At 42.5% G+C, this 18,954-nt stretch overlaps 1 protein-coding gene across 1 annotated transcript in view; it reads left to right on the forward strand.

Moving 5' to 3' along the window:
• The window catches only part of GANC (glucosidase alpha, neutral C), a 981,067-nt gene that overhangs the window by 630,021 nt on the left and 332,092 nt on the right, over positions 1–18,954 (forward strand). Inside the window, exon 17 of the mRNA XM_044074070.1 lies at positions 3,025–3,268. Coding sequence (XP_043930005.1) covers positions 3,025–3,268 — 244 coding nt within the window. The remainder of the gene's footprint in view (positions 1–3,024; positions 3,269–18,954) is intronic.

Genomic DNA, 18,954 nt, shown 5'->3' on the forward strand with positions numbered 1-18,954 from the left:
TATCTAAGGCTAAGAGCACTATTTCTGTGCAACTAGACAACATACCAGGCTGCCTTCTGGTCAGCCTGAAACATGACTTGTCAGACTTGCTACACAGACTATTTAGTATCAACCTCAAAAGAGGCTTCATGCCAGATGAATGGAGGACAGCAGCTGTCATTCCCATACACAAAGGTGGGGCTTCAACAGACCCAGGTAATTATAAACCTGTAGGCCTGAACAGCCTTCTCTGTAAGGCTACAGAAAGGATCATTATTGAATTAATAAATAGGGATATAGGTTAACGTACAGTCTCTTGACCAAAGTCAGTTCAGATTTGTCATGGGCAGATCCTGTCTACTTAACCTGGTCAACTTCTTCAAAAAGTTTCTATAGTAATAGATGAAGGCAAATCAGCAAACACTACATCTCATTGGCGTTCAGTACCATCCCACACTCAAAAATCATTGATAATATCTCCAAGCTAAATGTAAATTCCTATGTAACTCATTGGATATATGCTGGTGTCATAACCAAGGACTAAAACTAAACCAAGAAATGTATAAGCATATCTTTTTTTAAAGCATAACCCCATTGTAACTGTCACATTGATAACACACCTCTGAAAATTGATTCCATAGTCAAGTATCTGGGAATCTGTGTTGACAGCAACCTGTCCTTTGATCATCAAGTGTACAGTACTGTAAGGAAGTCCTTTTACATTGCATAGCTAAAAGTATGGCGTCCAGGTCCGGTGATATAATCATCACACTGTACGTGACACTCATTAGACTGATTATTGAGCACAGCGCCCCTTACAACATGTACTTGTCCAAACACTTGGTACACTGGAACAAACATAGCACTTCCTCTCTAAGAAAATCAAGGACCTATATCATAAAAACTGTTTGGACCTTCTAAAGGCCTTGTCCCTCCTTCTGGTGTCATACAGGGTACAGAAGGGTGGCCTCTGATTGTGTGTAGAGCCTCAACAGACTCTATCCTGTTAAACCGTTTACACATTCACAAATTCAGAGGTGGCATAAACACCCACTCAAGTGATCTCGTGTTCTTCTGCAACATAAATTGAACGCGTCTTATGCGTAAGTATACATCACAGAGAATTTCACCTCTGTGGAACCATCTTCCACTCCGCATAAAGCAAAGTGCTTCTCCTATCCTATTCAAATGTAATTTAGATGTATGGATGGGAAACTGCAAATTCACCCCCACATTAGCACCCTTGTCCCTCATAAATAGGGGCAACATTTAAACCTCCCAACATAACCTTGTTCTGCCTCTCTCTGCGTTATCTGTACACAAAATATAAGTGCTAAAAACTACCATGGGAGTAGAAGGTTAGGCTTCTTAAGATCTTTACAGATCAGTAACCAAGTAAGTACCTATGATAATTGCCTTTGATGATTTTTTTTATTGATTGATTGCAGTTTAATAACCGGGTAGGTGAGCTGGTACAGTGACTATTTTCGGTCCCTGTAAAGCATAAATAAAACCGATTAAACAATAAAATTAGACTCTTAACAAGTTACATAGGCATAATAAAGCATATGATAGTTTTATAAGCAAACTGTAGTAGAAGACAAAAAATGTATGACAGTAAATTACATAAAATATTTACAGCAGTGGCCAATGCAATTCACTAAGGATTTGATAAACTGGTTTAGAAGTGGGGGAAGTGAGTGTAGTTAGCTTGTAGACAGTGCTTAACCTATACTATTCTCTCTTTTTCACTGTTTTATTTTTGATTTCCTGCGCAAGCATTTCATTGTTTGCATATTTACTTTAAAAATTAACTTTTTTATTTATTTAAAGTAAAGAATTTTGTTATTCATCTTTGCTTGCTTGTGATTGCTGTTCCATTTATTAGCTTAAGGGTTTATGCATTTTCATTTGTAACAAACATTGTTGCATCAAGGGTTTATGCATTTTCATTTGTAACAAACATTGTTGCATCAATCCTTGGGAAATAGTTAATGTTAGAACATTTAAAGGCTGGTGTAAACAGTAAAGTGAGTTATTGCTTTGACAGTTTTGGCTAATGTCAGCTTACCTTAATGTCTGGGAAGAAGGACGTTTGTGTTGGATAGCCCCCCATACTGAAAAATATTGGGAGTGTGTGTACATATGGGCACACAAATTTATTTACATCAGTGTTCAGTTGCTGATTAGTAAGTTTGCACAGAAAGGCACAGGACTTGGTCTCAGGTGAGTCAGATCCTGGGGAGCCAGTGATTATAACTGATCTGTATCTCTGAAAAAGTAGAGCATGTCTGGTTGTGGCAAGTTTTGGGCATTACCCACCGAATTAGTGCACATTCACCATATGCCCTTAGGGCTAATTGCCCTTTGTATTTTATCCGGTACTAGCAGAGAGAGGCAAGCCCCCTACTGCTGCTTCTGTTGCACATTCAAATACTGACAGCAGCAGTGTGGAATTTGAAGCCCTTTGCTTTGTCTATCCAATGTTAATTGATGGCAACAGGTTTGTCTACTTTGCTCTATGAGTTCCCTAGATCAACATTTTTCTCATTCCCCACTCCTGTTCTACACTTTTTATCATTGTCACAGGCCAGGTGCAGTTAGATACTGAGAAACCACTGGGGGCTGCACTGTGATATCATTTACATACATAATCTTTGGCTACTGATAGCCAAGTAATTATTTAATCTATAATTAGATGTCAAGTTTTGCAAGTCCACAGGTATAATTCATTTAACTTGGTAACTGTTCTAAAGAAGCTTAATTTTTGTGGTAATGTAATTAGACTCCTTTTTTTTTCTAATGACTACACAATTATTTATTTTCTTCTCTTTAACTTTCAGTATTAGTGTTGTGTTTTGTAACTTTGCTGTAATCGTCAAATTGTTTGAGTTGATCATGAGGTCAACATAGGGAAGAACACTTGTTTTTGAATCCTTTGAAGTGTTCTTGCTATGTAACAAGCATGATTAACATGTAGGAATGATGTAAAGAAAGATTGTGAGTCTAAACATCTCATCTTATCTCATTTTTTTTTTTTTATAGCTGATGTGGGTGGGTTTTTTGGGGATCCAGAACCCGAGCTATTGGTGCGCTGGTACCAGGCTGGAGCGTACCAACCCTTCTTTAGGGGTCATTCACATACAGAATCCAAACGACGTGAGCCCTGGCTGTTAGGAGAAGAAAACACAAAGCTGATCAGAAATGTGATACAAGAGCGTTATTTACTCTTACCTTACTGGTACACAATCTTCTATGAGGCCCATGTTACTGCAAAACCAGTCATGAGGTAAGAGCTTTGGAATTTGTACTGGTGAATGCGTGTTTATTGCTTTCTGAAATAAGGACTGTTTAATTTATGGTATCTGAAACTTTGCTAGAACTTTTTAATACTGTATTAAATTTTCAGCAGAACCCCAAGAAATGCATCAAGTGCACAAATAATTTTCAGCAAGAATCATTGAGAAGCATTTAGTGTTTTAACCAAAGAACGTCCTCCTCTCAAATATGATTGCCTTGATGATGTTTTTCAGTGTCTCGAGAGGATAATTGTATGCTTCAGCTAGGTCCCAGTATAAATGTAATTTCTTAAAGCTTCGGTGTCTTGGCAGATTTGTGCTAGTTGCACAATTGTGATACACGGTTGGATGTATTCCCACTAACTAGATGCCAGAGCTGACTGGTGCCATCTGATAAGAACAGCCTTTATTGTCCTAAGATAGTCTTGTGCTGTCAAGCCTCTTTCCACCAATCTCACCCCTACTGGCCTGTAAGGGTTAAATGCATGTCCCTTTCTGACTTGAATGGCAGTAGGTCAAAGGATAAGTTTCTGTGTTTTGTACTGATAACATGGACTTATTTAGTGGCTTGGCTGTCAGAGGAATGGCTAGGTGTTGGAAACTGAGTGACTGCTAGCCAGCCTCCCTTTAGTTTTTTTTAGGGAACAACATTTTATTATAAATAACATTTTCATTTTTACATGCCTTGCAATCCCTGTGCATGGTGCACGTGTTAACTGAGCTTTAATTTCTGATATAACCATTTTGTAGTTATATGTTTATGTAATACTAGTAATCTAACCTCATTTCAGATAATTGGTGCTAACTTTCAGTATCTTGCTATTGTTAAGCATGTAAATCCACCTATCAAAATCAAGTATTCTATATAGTCTTAATCTCTGGTTTGCTGTAGCATTTCTCCTTAAACAACAAAACAGTTAAACACACATTAATTATTTACTGTATAATTTGATATCAGCTATTAACTAGTGGCCATATCGTTGTATTTTCAACATATTGTAAATCTTAACCACTGGACCAGTGTCTTCACACCTTGTTTTGCAGTCTTCTTTATTAAAATTATATACATTGTAGGTGCTTTGTTCCATGCCAGTGTTATCTTCAAGCTCATTTTCCATTAAGGAATGTAAGGTACAGCCCATTTCTTATTATGGAGCGCTGTTTCTATCCGTAATATTTATTTATTTATTTATTTGACATTTGTTTATTGGGATAGTCCGACTAGGTAAGTGCCCATTTTCAGCAGAGGCCTCTGTTTCTATCCCTAATATTTATTTATTTAGTTGACATTTGTTTACTGGGAGAGTCCGACTGGGTAAGTACCTATTTTCAGTAGAGGCCCGGGGAGAAAAGTTCCAAAAACAGAGATAGCAAGTTAAAAATTTACATAGATTACAGAGACTTTCACAACAACAGAAAATGACGGTATGTGGATAATTTGGAAAAGTAATAAGCAGTAAAGTTATATTACAAATTTCCATTGATTTTAGTGACTCTTGCCAGTATATGGATATATGAAAAAATAAACAATAAAGATGTAAGACTCTGTAAGCAAACTAACTGAGACATTTTTAATGCTTGCAGTTAAGATTCCTTGAGGGCGGCCACGGTGGTGCAGTGGTTAGCGTTGCCGCCTCACAGCAAGAGGTTCTCCGGTTCGATCCACGGCTGGGTTGCCTTCTGTGCGGAGTCTGCATGTCCTCCCTGTGGTCACGTGGGTTTCCTCCAGGTGCTCTGGTTTCCTCCCACATCCCAAAGACATGCCGTAGGTGGATTGGACACTCTAAATTGGCCCTAGGTGTGAGTGCGTGCGTGTGTGTGCCTTCTGTGGAAGGTTGGGTGCCAGGCTTGCAACTCGACACCGTAAAACTCCACTGCCAATCATGAGTGGACAGGTGATCTGCTGTGGTGACCCCTAACTGGGAAAAGCTGAAACAAGAAGAAGAAGTTAAGTTTCCTTGAAAGATAAAAGGTAGATTAAGAAAGGAAATGCATGAATACTTCATAGATACGGTTTACTCAAGTGAAGGCTAATAAGAAAAAAATGAAAGCATGAGTGGTAGTAGGGATGGTCTAAAGAAGTCACTGTACTATAACTTCAGATATAAGGAAAGCCAGAGGGGAAGTTAGTAGTAAGTGCTAAGATATAAAATTGGAAATGGGTGCTAAGTTGGTGAGCAGCATTCGCAGATCCATTTGCTGGACAGATGCTCTTTTAGTTGAGATTTGAAGGAATCGTAGTGAGGTGTAAGTCTGAATGATTCAGGAATACTATTCCAGTTTTTAGCGACACGGTGTGAGTACAGACTGACTCCATTTGATCTTTGCGGTTTGTAAACAGATGCTTTTGAGAGGAATATAAGTCACAAGATGGAATATCAAGTTGAAGTAATATTGAAGTTGCTTGTGCGAATGAGGAGTTTTACAGTATTTTATGTGTTAAGATTAGTTGATTAAAAGTCAACAGGTAGGGTAGTTCGAAACGCTTTAAGGTTTTACAAGCAGAACAATGGTGAGAATTGTGGGGCTGACCAGTGGCAAATTTAGCTATTTTGTTATATTATTAACTAAGTTTTAGTTTTAGTGAGGAGTTAAGAATTGTTAGGATAGGGGAGGCGTATACAAGGGATGGTAAGCGATAAATAGAGTTATGGGTTATTTTTGTGGAGATGTTCTTCGTGTTTCACTGTTGCAGTCATTACATTTGGGTAATCCTGCTGGCAGGTTGCCCACAGTCAGCCTGAATTCCAAAGTCTTGGGTCCTGCATCGGCTGCTGTCGCCCCTTTCCTGACATCAGGTCATCAGGGGTATAAAAGAAGCAGCCAACACCATTTTCTTCAGTCTTTCTTGCCGTGTGGTGCCCGAAGCAGAAGCAGTTCGCAAGTGCTGGTCGGCCGACTCCTGAGATTTTCGTGTTTGAGTTTCAGACCCGAAGTCTTCAATAAAGCTAAGTACCCCGTTGGGGAAACTTTTTTCTTGCTCCAGACCGATGTCAGAAAAAGTTAATAATTGTATTTCTTGTGGAAAGCAAATGCCTCATAAGGACTTTCATTCTTACTGCATTCCTTGCCTAGGCCCTGATCACGACATTTCTGGTTGTCGGTTTTGTGCTAGATTTAACCAACGCACTATTAAGCATCGGTATGATTTTGCTTTAAACTATTTTGGACGCCGATTTAATTATCCAGAAATGTCATCGGATAGCCATCCGACTACCGGAGTTCACAAAAACCGCAAAGAAAAGGAGAGAGATAAACAACCGAGGTCCAAAACCGATGATGAAGTTTCTCCTAAGTCAGTCACTGGTTCTCAGTGAGGCGCTTTTGCAGCCCCTGACGCCCGCTACTTTAGAGTCGCAGGCCACTACCGACGCCCACATGGAGTCGGCTATGCCGCTGGAAATTCAAGGTATTGGAGCCTCGGACACTATTCCCCTCAGATGGGTTCAGAGCTGCTGAGCAGGCACCGGCTTCTGAGGGTGTATGCAGACCTAAACATCTTTACATTAAACCGACTTCAGCTTCAAAGGCAAAGACTAAAGCACCTTCTAAAGCAAAGAAACAAACTCAAGAACCACGTGGACAGGCCTCTATGCCCAATAAACAGATGCTCAAAATGGCCGAAGACTTGATTACCTTGATCAGGGGTTCCCATCCCCCTCCTGATAAGAGGCCTATGCAAGAGACTGACTATGAATCTTCAGATCAGGTTTCTATTTCTTCTGATTCCTCTTCTTATCTGGAAAATTCTCTTCCCCCCTATGAGGATTCTGATGCTGAAGAATCTATACCTTCAGCTTCTCCTGCAAAGGACTATTCTTTTGGGGAAACCTTGCATACCATGAGGGAGCATTTCCTCTGGGAGAGCCAAGATTTTTCAGAATTTAAAAAGAGGCTCAGGAATTTCCTTTTACTACCTCAACACAGGCCTGTAGCCATTCCACCTGTGTTAGACATTGCAGATGATGTGTTTTCGGAGTCCAGTCTGACCCCTGACTCCTTACCTCCAGCTCCTGTTAAGCATGACAGATATTACAGGGTTCCTGACTCTCATAAATTCCTTTTTAAAAACCCGGCTGCTGACCCAGAAACTATTTCACAGGGTCCCAAAGGAGTTAAGGCTTCCACTGCAAAAAACCCTACCCCCTCTGACAGGGATTCTAGCTCACTGGATAGATGGGGAAAAAAGGTTTACACATCTGCTACCTTGGCTATAAGGGCCTTAAACTGTCAGTTTCATATGCTCAAATATCAGCAACATTTCATGGCATTGCTTAAACAGAAAATGTTGTTAAACTCTGAATTTGCAGAAAACAAGGAAATGCAGTATTTATTGCATGCAGCTGAACAAGTTGGAAAGCATACTTTGCAATGTGGTTTTGATTCTTTGGAGGCCTCCTGCAGGGCCGCAGATGTTCATCGTGTTTCACTGTTGCAGTCATTACAATTGGGTTATCCTGCTGGCAGGCTACCCACAGTCGGCCTGAATTCCAAAGTCCTGGTCTGGAGTCGGTTGCTCTCGCCTCCTCACTGACGTCAGTGTGCCAGGGGTATAAAAGATGCAGCCGACGCCATTTTCTTCAGTCTTTCTTGCCGTGCGGTGCCAAAGCAAAAGCAGTTCGCAAGTGCCCTTCGGCTGACTCCTGAGATTTTCAAGTTCGAATTTCAGATCCGAAGTCTTCATAAAGCTAAGTACCCCGTTGGGGAAACTTTTTTCTTGCACCAGACCGATGTCAGAAAAAGTTAATAACTGTATTTCTTGTGGGAAACAAATACCTCATAAGGATTTTCATTCTTACTGTATTCCTTGCCTAGGCCCTGACCATGACGTTGCTAGTTGTCGGTTTTGTGATAGATTTAACCAACGCACTATTAAGCATCGGTACGATTTTGCATTTCATTATTTTGGCAGAAGATTTAATTATATAATGCCGTCAGAACAGCCGACTACCGGAATTTATAAAAAGCGCAAAGAAAAAGAAAAGGACAGGCATCCAAGGTCCAAAACAGACGATGAGGCTTTGGCTAGGCCAGTCGCCGGTTTGCCAGTTCTCAGTGAGGCGCTTTCGCAGCCCCTGATGCCCGCTACCTCAGAGCCACAGGCCGTTTCCGACTCCCACGTGGAGCTGACTAGGCCGCTGGAAACTGAAGGTATTGGACCCTCGGAAACTATTCCCTCAGATGGGTCCGGAGCCGCTGAGCAGGCATCGGCTTCTGAGGGTGTTTTCAGGCCTACACAGTTATATGTGAAACGACTTCAGCTTCAAAGGCAAAGACTAAAGCACCTCTAAAGACAAAGAAACAAGTACAACATTCCCCTGGACAGGCCTCCATGCCTAAAAAACAGATGCTTAAAATGACCAAAGACCTAATTACTTTGATCAGGGGTTCCCATCCCCCTCCTGATAAGAGGCCTAGGCAAGAGACAGAATATGAATTTTCAGATCAGGTTTCCATTTCCTCTGATTCCTCTTCTGAACAAGAATACTCTCTTCCTCCCTATGAGGATTCTGATGCTGAAGAATCTATCCCTTCACCCTCTCCTCCTGAGGATTATTCTTTTGGGGAGACCCTGCATACTATGAGGGAGCACTTCCACTGGGAGAGCCAAGATTACTCAGAATCTAAGAAAAGGCTCAGAGATTTTCTTTTACTACCTCAGCACAGGCCCCTTGCTATTTCTCCTGTTTTAGACATTGTAGATGATGTATTTGTAGAGTCCAGTCTGACTACTGACTCTTTACCACCAGCTCCTGTTAAGCCAGACATATACTACAGGGTTCCTGATTCACATAAATTTCTTTATTAAAACCCTGCTGCTGACCCAGAAACTATCTCTCAAGGTCCCAAAGGGGTCAAGGTGTCCACTGCAAAAAACCCTGTCCTCTCTGATAGGGATTCTAGTGCCCTGGACAGATGGGGGAAAAGATTTACACTTCTGCTACCCTGGCTGTAAGGGCCTTAAATTGTCAGTTTCATATGCTTAAATATCAGCAATATCTTATGTCATTACTTAAAGAGAAAATGTTGACAAATTCTGAATGTGCAGAAAACAAAGAAATGCAGGATTTATTGCATGCAGCTGAACAAGTGGGAAAGCATACTTTGCAGTGTGGTTTTGATTCTCTGGAAGCCTCCTGCAGGGCCGATGTTACGGGTTCTGTCATTAGGAGGCATGCTTGGTTAAAGGAACAGAATCTGCCTGATCATGTTAAAGCAAAATTATTAGATGCTCCGTTACAGCATGATACCTTGTTTGGTGTTAAAGCAGAAGAGGTGTTGAAGAAAATGGAGGACAAAGCTAAATCTATGCAAACAGTCAAGGATTTCTTACAGGTACAACCTCCCAGATTTAGCAGGAACTGGCCTACAAAGAATTGGTCCTTTCCAGTGTCAGACAGGCCACAGAGAGGCAGATACAGACGCCCCAGCAGATCCCAGCCCCAAGGCTCATACAGGTCTAAACAATGGGGTGCTTCTACCTACAAAAGCGGAGAAGGTAAGTCACAACCATACAGGAAACAGTCTCAGTGACTTTCCCCTGCCAGCACCAAGCACTTATCTTCTGGCAGCTCCTTTGGGGGGAAAACTAGCACTTTTTTCACAAAATTGGCACATGATCACCCAGGACAAATGGATCTTGAATATAGTGTCACAAGGCTACAGGTTCCATTTTCACACCCTGCCAAGGGCAAACGGTATGCCAGACCTGCCACGCAATCAATGGGCAGAGGCACAAAAACAAGTTTCATCCCTCATGGACATGAGGGCCATTCAGCGAATACCACAGCAAGAGCAGGGACTAGGATTTTACTCAAGACTGTTCTTGGTGCCCAGAAAGGACAAAGCCTGGAGACCAAATACTGGACCTGTCTATTCTAAACACATTTCTGGATATTCCAAAATTCAAAAATTCCTAAAGGCAGATCCCAGGCGCAAGGTTCATACAGGTCAAAGCAATGGGGTGCTTCTACCTCCAAAGTTGGAGAAGACAAATCACAACCATACAGGAAACAGTACCAATTACTTCCCCCTGCCGGCACCAAGCACTTACCTGCAGCACCCTTAGGGGGAAAATTAGCACTTTTTTCTCAAAATTGACACATTGTAACCCAGGACAAGTGGGTTCTAAATATAGTGTCACAAAGCTACAAGTTCCATTTCCATACCCTGCCAAAGGCAGACGGCTGGCCAGATCTGCCAAAAAATCAATGGGCAGAGGCGCAAAAACAAGTCTCATCCCTCATGGACATGAGTGCCATTCAACAAGTACCAGAGCAAGAGCAGGAACAAGGATTTTACTCAAGACTGTTCTTGGTACCCAGAAAGGACAAGGCCTGGAGACCAATACTGGACCTATCTATTCTGAACACATTCCTGGATATACCAAAATTCAAAATGTTGACTTTGCAGCAGCTTCTGTCCATGCTGGGCAAGAATGCTTGGCTTATGACTTTAGACCTAAAAGAGGCATACCTGCATGTCCCAGTCAGACAATCATGCAGAAGATACCTCAGATTCAAGGCTGGCTCAATGCATTACCAATTTTCTGCACTGCCCTTTGGCTTATCTACTGCGCCCAGGGTCTTCACAAAGTGCCTGGCACCAGTAATTGCATTCTGCAGACAAAGAGGAATACAAATATATCCTTACTTGGACGACTGTCTAATTCAAGCAAAGAACAAGGACATTCTTCTACAGCATCTGGCGTTTGTGAAAAGACTAATAACATGCCTAGGGAACACAGTCAACAAAAAGAAATCAAAACTAATACCCTCTCAAGAGATAATATTCCTGGGTGCAAGCTTAAATACAACTGCCCACATGGCTTATCTCACGCCAGACAAAGAAAGGCAACTGACTACCTATTTCAAAATGTTGGCAACAAAGGCCCAGTCATCTGCAAGGAAAATTCTGCAGGCTTTGGGCTTCATGGCATCCTGCATCCTACTAATTCCCTATGCAAGACTGCATATGAGTAAACTTCAGTTGTACCTAAAAAGTGTTTGGACGCAACATTGCCACAGCCTGGAAACAATGATTGCTCTCATTCCCTGCCTGCAACAAGAGTTTCGATGGTGGTGTCACCAGAACAAGGGACAGCAATGCACATTACCCCCAGCCAGGCAGACACTAACAACGGATGCCTCAGATTATGCCTGGAGGGGCCCACATGGCAGGAAGATGCATTCAGGGCACATGGTCCTCAAACCAAATGCGTCTACATATCAATCAAAAAGAGGTGCTAGCTGTTCAAAATCCCCTGACAGCCTTCAATGCCCTACTTCATCCGGGACAACTACTGATAAGGACAGACAACACCACGGTCATGTGGTATATAAACAAGCAGGGGGGCATACATTCTTACCCCTTTGCAGACTAACCATGATTTTGTGGGACACAGCATTGACTTACCAAGTACATCTGCATGCACAATTCCTGCCAGGAAAGGAAAACACTCTGGCAGACGAACTAAGCAGAAACCTCATGGATACCCACGAGTGGCAGCTGAATCCACAAGTCTTCAGCATGATAACAAGGAAATGGAGATGCCCGGACATAGATCTATTTGCCTCCCCTCACAACTACCAACTAAAAAGATTCTGCACAAGGACTTATCACAGACAAGCATTGAAAGTGGACGCCCTATCTTTCAGCTGGAAAAACTTAACAGTATATGCCTTTCCTCCACTGCCTCTCCTCCCCAAGATACTCATAAAGGTCAGACAGGAAAAGCCAAAGATGATACTGATTGCCCCAGACTGGCCCCACCAGTACTGGTATCCAATCCTAAGGAATGTGGCTCAATACCGAGCTTGGACCTTACCTCAAATACCTCATCTACTATCCCAGCAAAACAATCAGATCCTGCACAGCCAACTCAGTACTTTAAACCTGGCAGCATGGTGGATAATGTAGTCATACAAAACACACCTCTCAGTAAAGCTGTGATGGATGTCATTTGAAAGCCAGAAGGCCTAGTACTAGAAAATCTTATACTGGAAAACGGAAGAGATTCTGTGCTTGGAACCAGGCACAAGGAACTGATAAAGCTGTACCAAATATGTCTCAGATTTTGCAATATTTAACTGAGATGCTGGACAAAGGCCTATTTTTTTCATCAATTAAAATTCATGCCTCTGCCATTTCAGCTCATTACAATACAGAGCCACCAATCTTTTCTCATCCTTTATTAAAGCCAAAAACTTAAGGCCTCCAAGGAGATCACCAATGCCTGCATGGGACCTCAACTATGTCTTGGAAAAACTCACCCTGCCTCCTTTTGAGCCAGCTGCTACTGCTGATATAAAGTTTTTATCTTGGAAAACATGCTCTGCTCCTAGCAATAACTTCTGCAAGACAGGTTTCAGAGCTACAGGCACTCATGGCTGTGGAACCTTTTATCATGTTTTATTCAGACAAGGTCTCTCTGAGGACAAACCCAACATTTATGCTTAAGGTGGTGTCCAGTGTGGCTCTTAACCAAACTATTCATTTGCCAACTTTTTATCCAAATCCACAGAACAAGGGGGAGAGAATTCTGCATTTTTTGGACGTACACAGGCAGCTTAGATTCTACTTGGACAGAACCAGAGTTTTCAGGAAGACAGAGCAATTACTAGTGTCATATGCTGCAGGATCACAAGGAAAGGCTATCTCAAATCAGACTATTTCAAAGTGGATAGGCCACTGCATTCGTTTTTGCTATTTACACCATGGCAAGCCAGTGCCTAAGGGCATTAGGCCACATTCAACCAGAGCTGCAGCCACTTCAGCAGCCTTTCTCAGGGGAGTACCAACCAAAGATATATTAGAGGCTGCTACTTGGAGTTCAGTGCACACCTTTACAAAGCACTATCATCTGCCACTCTACTCCAAATCCAGGGCAGGCTTTGCTACTGCAGTTCTGCAGGGCCTCATAGCCGCTCCTAATGTTGTTTAGCCCCAGCCTCCCAAAAATAGCTTTGGGACTCTACCCAAATGTAATGACTGCAACAGTGAAACACGAAGAACGTAGTACAGTTGTGTACACTTACCATAAATGTAGATGTTCGAATGTATTCACTGTTGCAGTCCAGGTTACCCACCTGCCATCCCCTTTTTTTTCTGTTATACAACCTATGTGGTGTATTTGCTTGTAGATGAAGGTAAAGTTTATATTGGTGTATGTATTTATATACATATATATGTATATATATATATATATATATATATATATATATATATATATATAAATGGCTACCCTTTTAGGGGGCACCTGACATCTGGGGCAAGAAAAACTGAAGAAAATGGCGTCGGCTGCTTCTTTTATACCCCTGACGACCTGACGTCAGGGAAGGGGCGACAGCAGCCGACGCAGGACCCAAGACTTTGAAATTCAGGCTGACTGAGGGCAACCTGCTAGCAGGATTACCCAAATGTAATGACTGCAACAGTGAATACATTCGAACATCTGCATTTATGGTAAGTGTACACAACTGTACTTTGGTGAAGAATTTTTTAGCTATATACAGCGTGCCCGGTTTTTGATTGGCCTTTTTTATGTTGTTACTGATATGCAGGTCAAACTTGAGATTATTGCCAAATGTTATACCTAACAGCGTAATATGTGTAGTATCTATTGAAGTATTGCTAAGAGAAGTAATTGTGAAGTTAGAGTAATTGGGGGGGGGGGGCTGTTTGGGTAAGAGTAACAAGAGTTTGTTTTTTGGGATTTAGTAGGAGGTGGTTGCTAGTGAGCCATGACTCAGTAGAACTGAATGCATTTTGAGTCATATTTTGAAGATCTGTAAGATTGTTAGAGGAGCAGATTAGAGTCATTGGCATGTTGAATAAGGGTTATTTGTTTAGAGGCAGTATGAAAATGATTAATAAAAATGTTGAAGAGGTGTGGACCCAGAATTAAATCTTGAGGTACCCCAGTGTTAATTGGTAGATAGGGAGAGAAACTGGAATTCCATGTAACTGATTGAAATTTGTTGGAGAGGTAAGTGGTGAACCATTGTAATATGGATGTTCATCGTGTTACACTGCTGCAGTCATCACACTTGGGTTATCTGCCGTCAGGCGGTCCCGCAGTTGGCCCGAGTTCCAAAGACTTGGTCCGGCGTCGGTCGCTGTCGCTTCTTCCCTGACGTCAGTGCATCAGGGGTATAAAAGAGGCAGCCGACATCATTTTCTTCAGTCTTTCTTGCCACTCGGTGCCCGAAGCAGAAGCAGTTCGCAAGTGCCGGTCGGCCGACTCCTGAGATTTTCAAATCGAATTTCAGACCAAAGTCTTCAAAAAAGCTAAGTACCCCGTTGGGAAACCTTTTCTTGCCTCAGTCCGATGTCAGAAAAAGTTAATAATTGCATTTCTTGTGGGAAGCAAATACCTCATAAGGATTTTCATTCTTATTGTGTCCTTTGCCTGGGCCCAGACCACGATGTCACAGGTTGTCGGTTTTCTGCTAGGTTTAACAAACAAACTATTAAACGTCGGTTCGATTTCGTCCGGCATTATTTTGGTAGAAAATTTAATTATACCATGCCGTCGGAGCAACCGACAACCGGGATGCATAAAAAGCGCAAAGATAAGGACAGGCAGCCGAGACCCAAACCAGACACCGAGGCCTCTACTAGGCCAGTCGCCGGTTCTCCGGTTTTCAGTGAGGCGCCTACGCAGCCCCTGACGACCGCTGATTTAGAACCCCAGCCTGCATCTGACTCCCAAGCGGAGATTGCAGAGCCTCCACAGCCTTTATCTTTAGGCCCTTACGACTCCATGGCTGAAGGGGATTCCGGTGCAGTTGAAAGGCCATCAGTTGCTGAAGGTGTTTTCAGACCGACTACACTTACTATTAAATCCTATGCAAATCTGAATTCACTCCGGAGCAGCTCTTTTGAGTGTGCACCTTTAACCCCTAGTGGGCGTGGCTTAAGCCTTTAAAAACTAAGTTATCACCTTAGAGTTCTAGAAAACTCTCATTGAAAGAGGTTAAATATCAATAGAGTTGTGTTTGCCATCACATATGGCTCAAGACAAAATATCCTGGTACCTTGTAAGTAACATGGTTTTGGAATTATTAATGCAAATATGAACAATCCATATTTGACGCCCAGAGGAGCAGTAGGGGTTAACTGCAGAAGACACCTGGAGGAGCACTCGGCTGTAATGAGTTAAAAGTAAGGAAGCCTGTACAGCAGTCTCCAGTGCAAGGCCCCATGCCTAAGAAACAGATGCTTAAGATGGCCAAAGACTTAATTAGCCTAATCAGGGGTTCCCATCCCCCACCTGACAAAAGGCCTAGACAGGAGGAGGACTACGCTTCCTCTGACCAGGTTTCCATTTCCTCAGATTCTTCTGAGGAACAGGAGTACTCATTTCCCCCTTATGAAGACTCTGATGCTGAAGAGTCTATTCTTTCAGCATCTCCCCCAGAAGACTATTCTTTTGGGGAAACTTTACATACCATGAGGGAACATTTCCACTGGGAAGGCCAGGATTACTCTGATTCTAAGAAAAGGCTCTGAGAGTTCTTCTTACTACCCCAGCACACACCTATTGCTATTCCACCTGTGTTAGACATTGTGGATGATGTTTATTCAGAATCTAGCCTTAACCCAGAATCATTACCCCCTGCACCAGCTAAACCAGACAGATACTACAGAGTCCCTGACTCACATAAATTCCTATATAAATGCCCTGTTGCTGACCCAGAAACCATTTCCCAGGGTCCCAAAGGGGTTAAGGCCTCAATTGCTAAAAATCCTGTACCGTCTGAAGGGATTCTAGAGCACTAGACAGATGGGGAAAGAAAGTGTATAGCTCAGCTACTCTAGCTATGAGGGCCTTAAATTGCCAGTTTCACATACTGAAATATCAACAATATTTGATGTCTCAATTAAAACAAAAAATGAGCACACATACAGAGCAGCCTGATTACAAGGAAATGCAAGATTTGTTGCATGCAGCAGAACAAGTGGGAAAACATACTTTGGAATGTGGATTTGATTCATTGGAAGCTTCTTGCAGAGCAGCTGTAACAGGGTCTGTCATTCGTAGGCATGCTTGGTTAAAAGAACAAACTTTACCTGATCATTTTAAAGCAAAGTTATTGGATGCACCCTTACAGCAGGATGTTTTGTTTGGTGTGAAAGCAGAAGAGGTTTTAAAGAAAATGGAGGATAAGGCAAAATCTATGCAGACGGTCAAGGATTTTTTACAGGTTCAACCCCCTCATTTCAGCAGAAATTGGTCAACCAACTTTCCAACTTCTGACAGACCACAGAGGGGCAAATACAGACGCCCAAGGGGCAGAGGTCAGCCACAAGGCTCTTACAAGCCACGACAATGGGGTGCCACTACCCAGAAAGGACACTCACAATGACTTACCCCTCAGACTGCCAAGCAAATCACTCTTGGCAGCTCCGTTGGGAGGAAAACTTGCACTTTTTTCAGACAGTTGGCACATCAACACAAAAGACAAATGGGTCCTAAATATTGTAACTCAAGGATACAGGTTCCACTTTCACACTTTACCAAGGATAAAAGGAATGCCAAACCTTCCATCAAATCAATGGGCAGAGGCTCAAAGACAAATTACAGCACTCATGGACATGAGAGCCATTCAACAGGTTCCTACACAGGAGCAAGGACAAGGATTTTACTCAAGACTCTTTCTGGTTCCCAGAAAGGACAAAGCCTGGAGACCCATTCTGGACCTTTCAATTCTAAACACATATCTGGAAGTACCCAAATTCAAGATGCTAACACTACAGCAACTTCTTCCCATGCTGGGCAAGAAGGCTTGGCTAGTAATGTTGGACCTCAAGGAAGCATACCTGCATGTCCCTATCAGACAAAATTGCAGAAGATACCTCCGATTTATAGCAGGTACAACTCATTACCAATTCTCTGCACTGCCCTTTGGCTTATCTACTGCGCCCAGGGTCTTCACAAAATGCCTGGCACCAGTAATTGCATACTGCAGACAAAGAGGAATCCAAATATATCCATACCTGGATGACTGCCTTATTCAAGCAGACAGCAAGGACATTCTTTTAAAACATGTGGCGTTTGTAAAAAACCTAAGTTGCCTAGGGTACACAGTAAACAAAAAGAAGTCAAAACTAGTGCCCTCACAAAACATAATATTCCTGGGTGCCAACAACTGACTCAATACTTCAAAATGATGGCAACAAAGACCCAACTCCCTGCAAGAAAATTTCTGCAGGCCTTGGGATTCATGGCATCTTGCATACTACTAATACCATATGCCAAACTGCATATGAGGAAATTACAGTGGTACCTGAAAAGCGTATGGACTCAACACAGCCACAGCTTGGGAACAATAATACCACTAATTCCCTGCCTTCAACAAGAGTTTCTGTGGTGGGCACAGGCATGTCACCTCAACAAGGGTCAGCCTTTCACCAGGCAAAACAATAAAAACAGATGCATTGGATTACGCCTGGGGCGCACACATGGCAGGACAGTGTATTCAGGGCAAGTGGTCTGCAGATCAAATGCATCTCCACATCAATCAAAAAGAGATGCTAGCTGTACAAAATGCCCTAACAGCTTTCAAGGACCTCCTCCATCCAGGACAACTTCTAATAAAGACGGACAACGCCACAGTGATGTGGTACATAAACAAACGAGGGGGCACACATTCCTACCCCCTATGCAGGCAAGCAATGACCTTGTGGAAATAAGCACTGACCTACCAAGTTCAACTACAAGCGCAATTCCTGCCAGGAAAGAAAAATACATTGGCAGACGAACTAAGCAGAAATATCATGGATCCTCACGAGTGGAAACTAGACCCACAAGTATTCACAAAGATAACTCAAAAATGGGGGATCCCAGAGATAGATCTGTTTGCCTCCCCCCAAAACTACCAACTGCAAAAGTTTTGCACAAGGACATACCACACACTAGCTTGGAAAGTGGACGCCCTCTCATTCAGTTGGAAAACACTAACAGTGTATGCCTTTCCTCCACTACCTCTTCTGGCAAAGGTGCTGCTAAAAGCCAGATTAGAGAGGCCACAAATGATGCTCATTGTTCCAGACTGGCCACGGCAACACTGGTATCCAATATTAAGGAACATGGCTCAAGGCCCACCATGGATTTTACCTCAAATTCTTCACCTGCTGACTCAGCAAAACAATCAGATTCTACACAGCCAGCTCAAGACTTTAAATCTGGCTGTATGGCAGATTATCTAAACAACCAGTCAACACTTCTCTCTACAGCTGCTATGGATGTCATTCTGGAGGCCAGGAGAACCAGCACCAGGAAAGTCTACTCAGACAAATGGAAAAGATTCTACGCCTGGAACCAGGCTAAAGGCCAAAATCCTCTTGTCCCAAATATTCCTCAGATTCTGCAATATTTAACTGAGATGTTGCACAAAGGCCTTTCCTTTTCATCTATAAAGATCCACGCTTCAGCTATTTCAGCTCATTACAACACGGATCCTCCTATTTTTTCACATCCATTATTTAGACAGTACCTCAGAGGGGCTAAGAATATAAGACCGCCCCGAAGAGCACCAACACCAACTTGGGACCTCAATTTTGTTTTGGAAAAACTTACACTACCACCCTTCGAGCCAGCTTTTTCAGCTGATTTACAAATTTTATCATGGAAAACTGCCCTGCTGCTAGCAATAACTTCAGCATGAAGAGT

The sequence above is a fragment of the Protopterus annectens genome, chromosome 6.part0, assembly GCF_019279795.1.
Source record: "Protopterus annectens isolate FY-2018-M chromosome 6.part0, PAN1.0, whole genome shotgun sequence".
Taxonomy (NCBI): Eukaryota; Metazoa; Chordata; order Ceratodontiformes; family Protopteridae; genus Protopterus; species Protopterus annectens.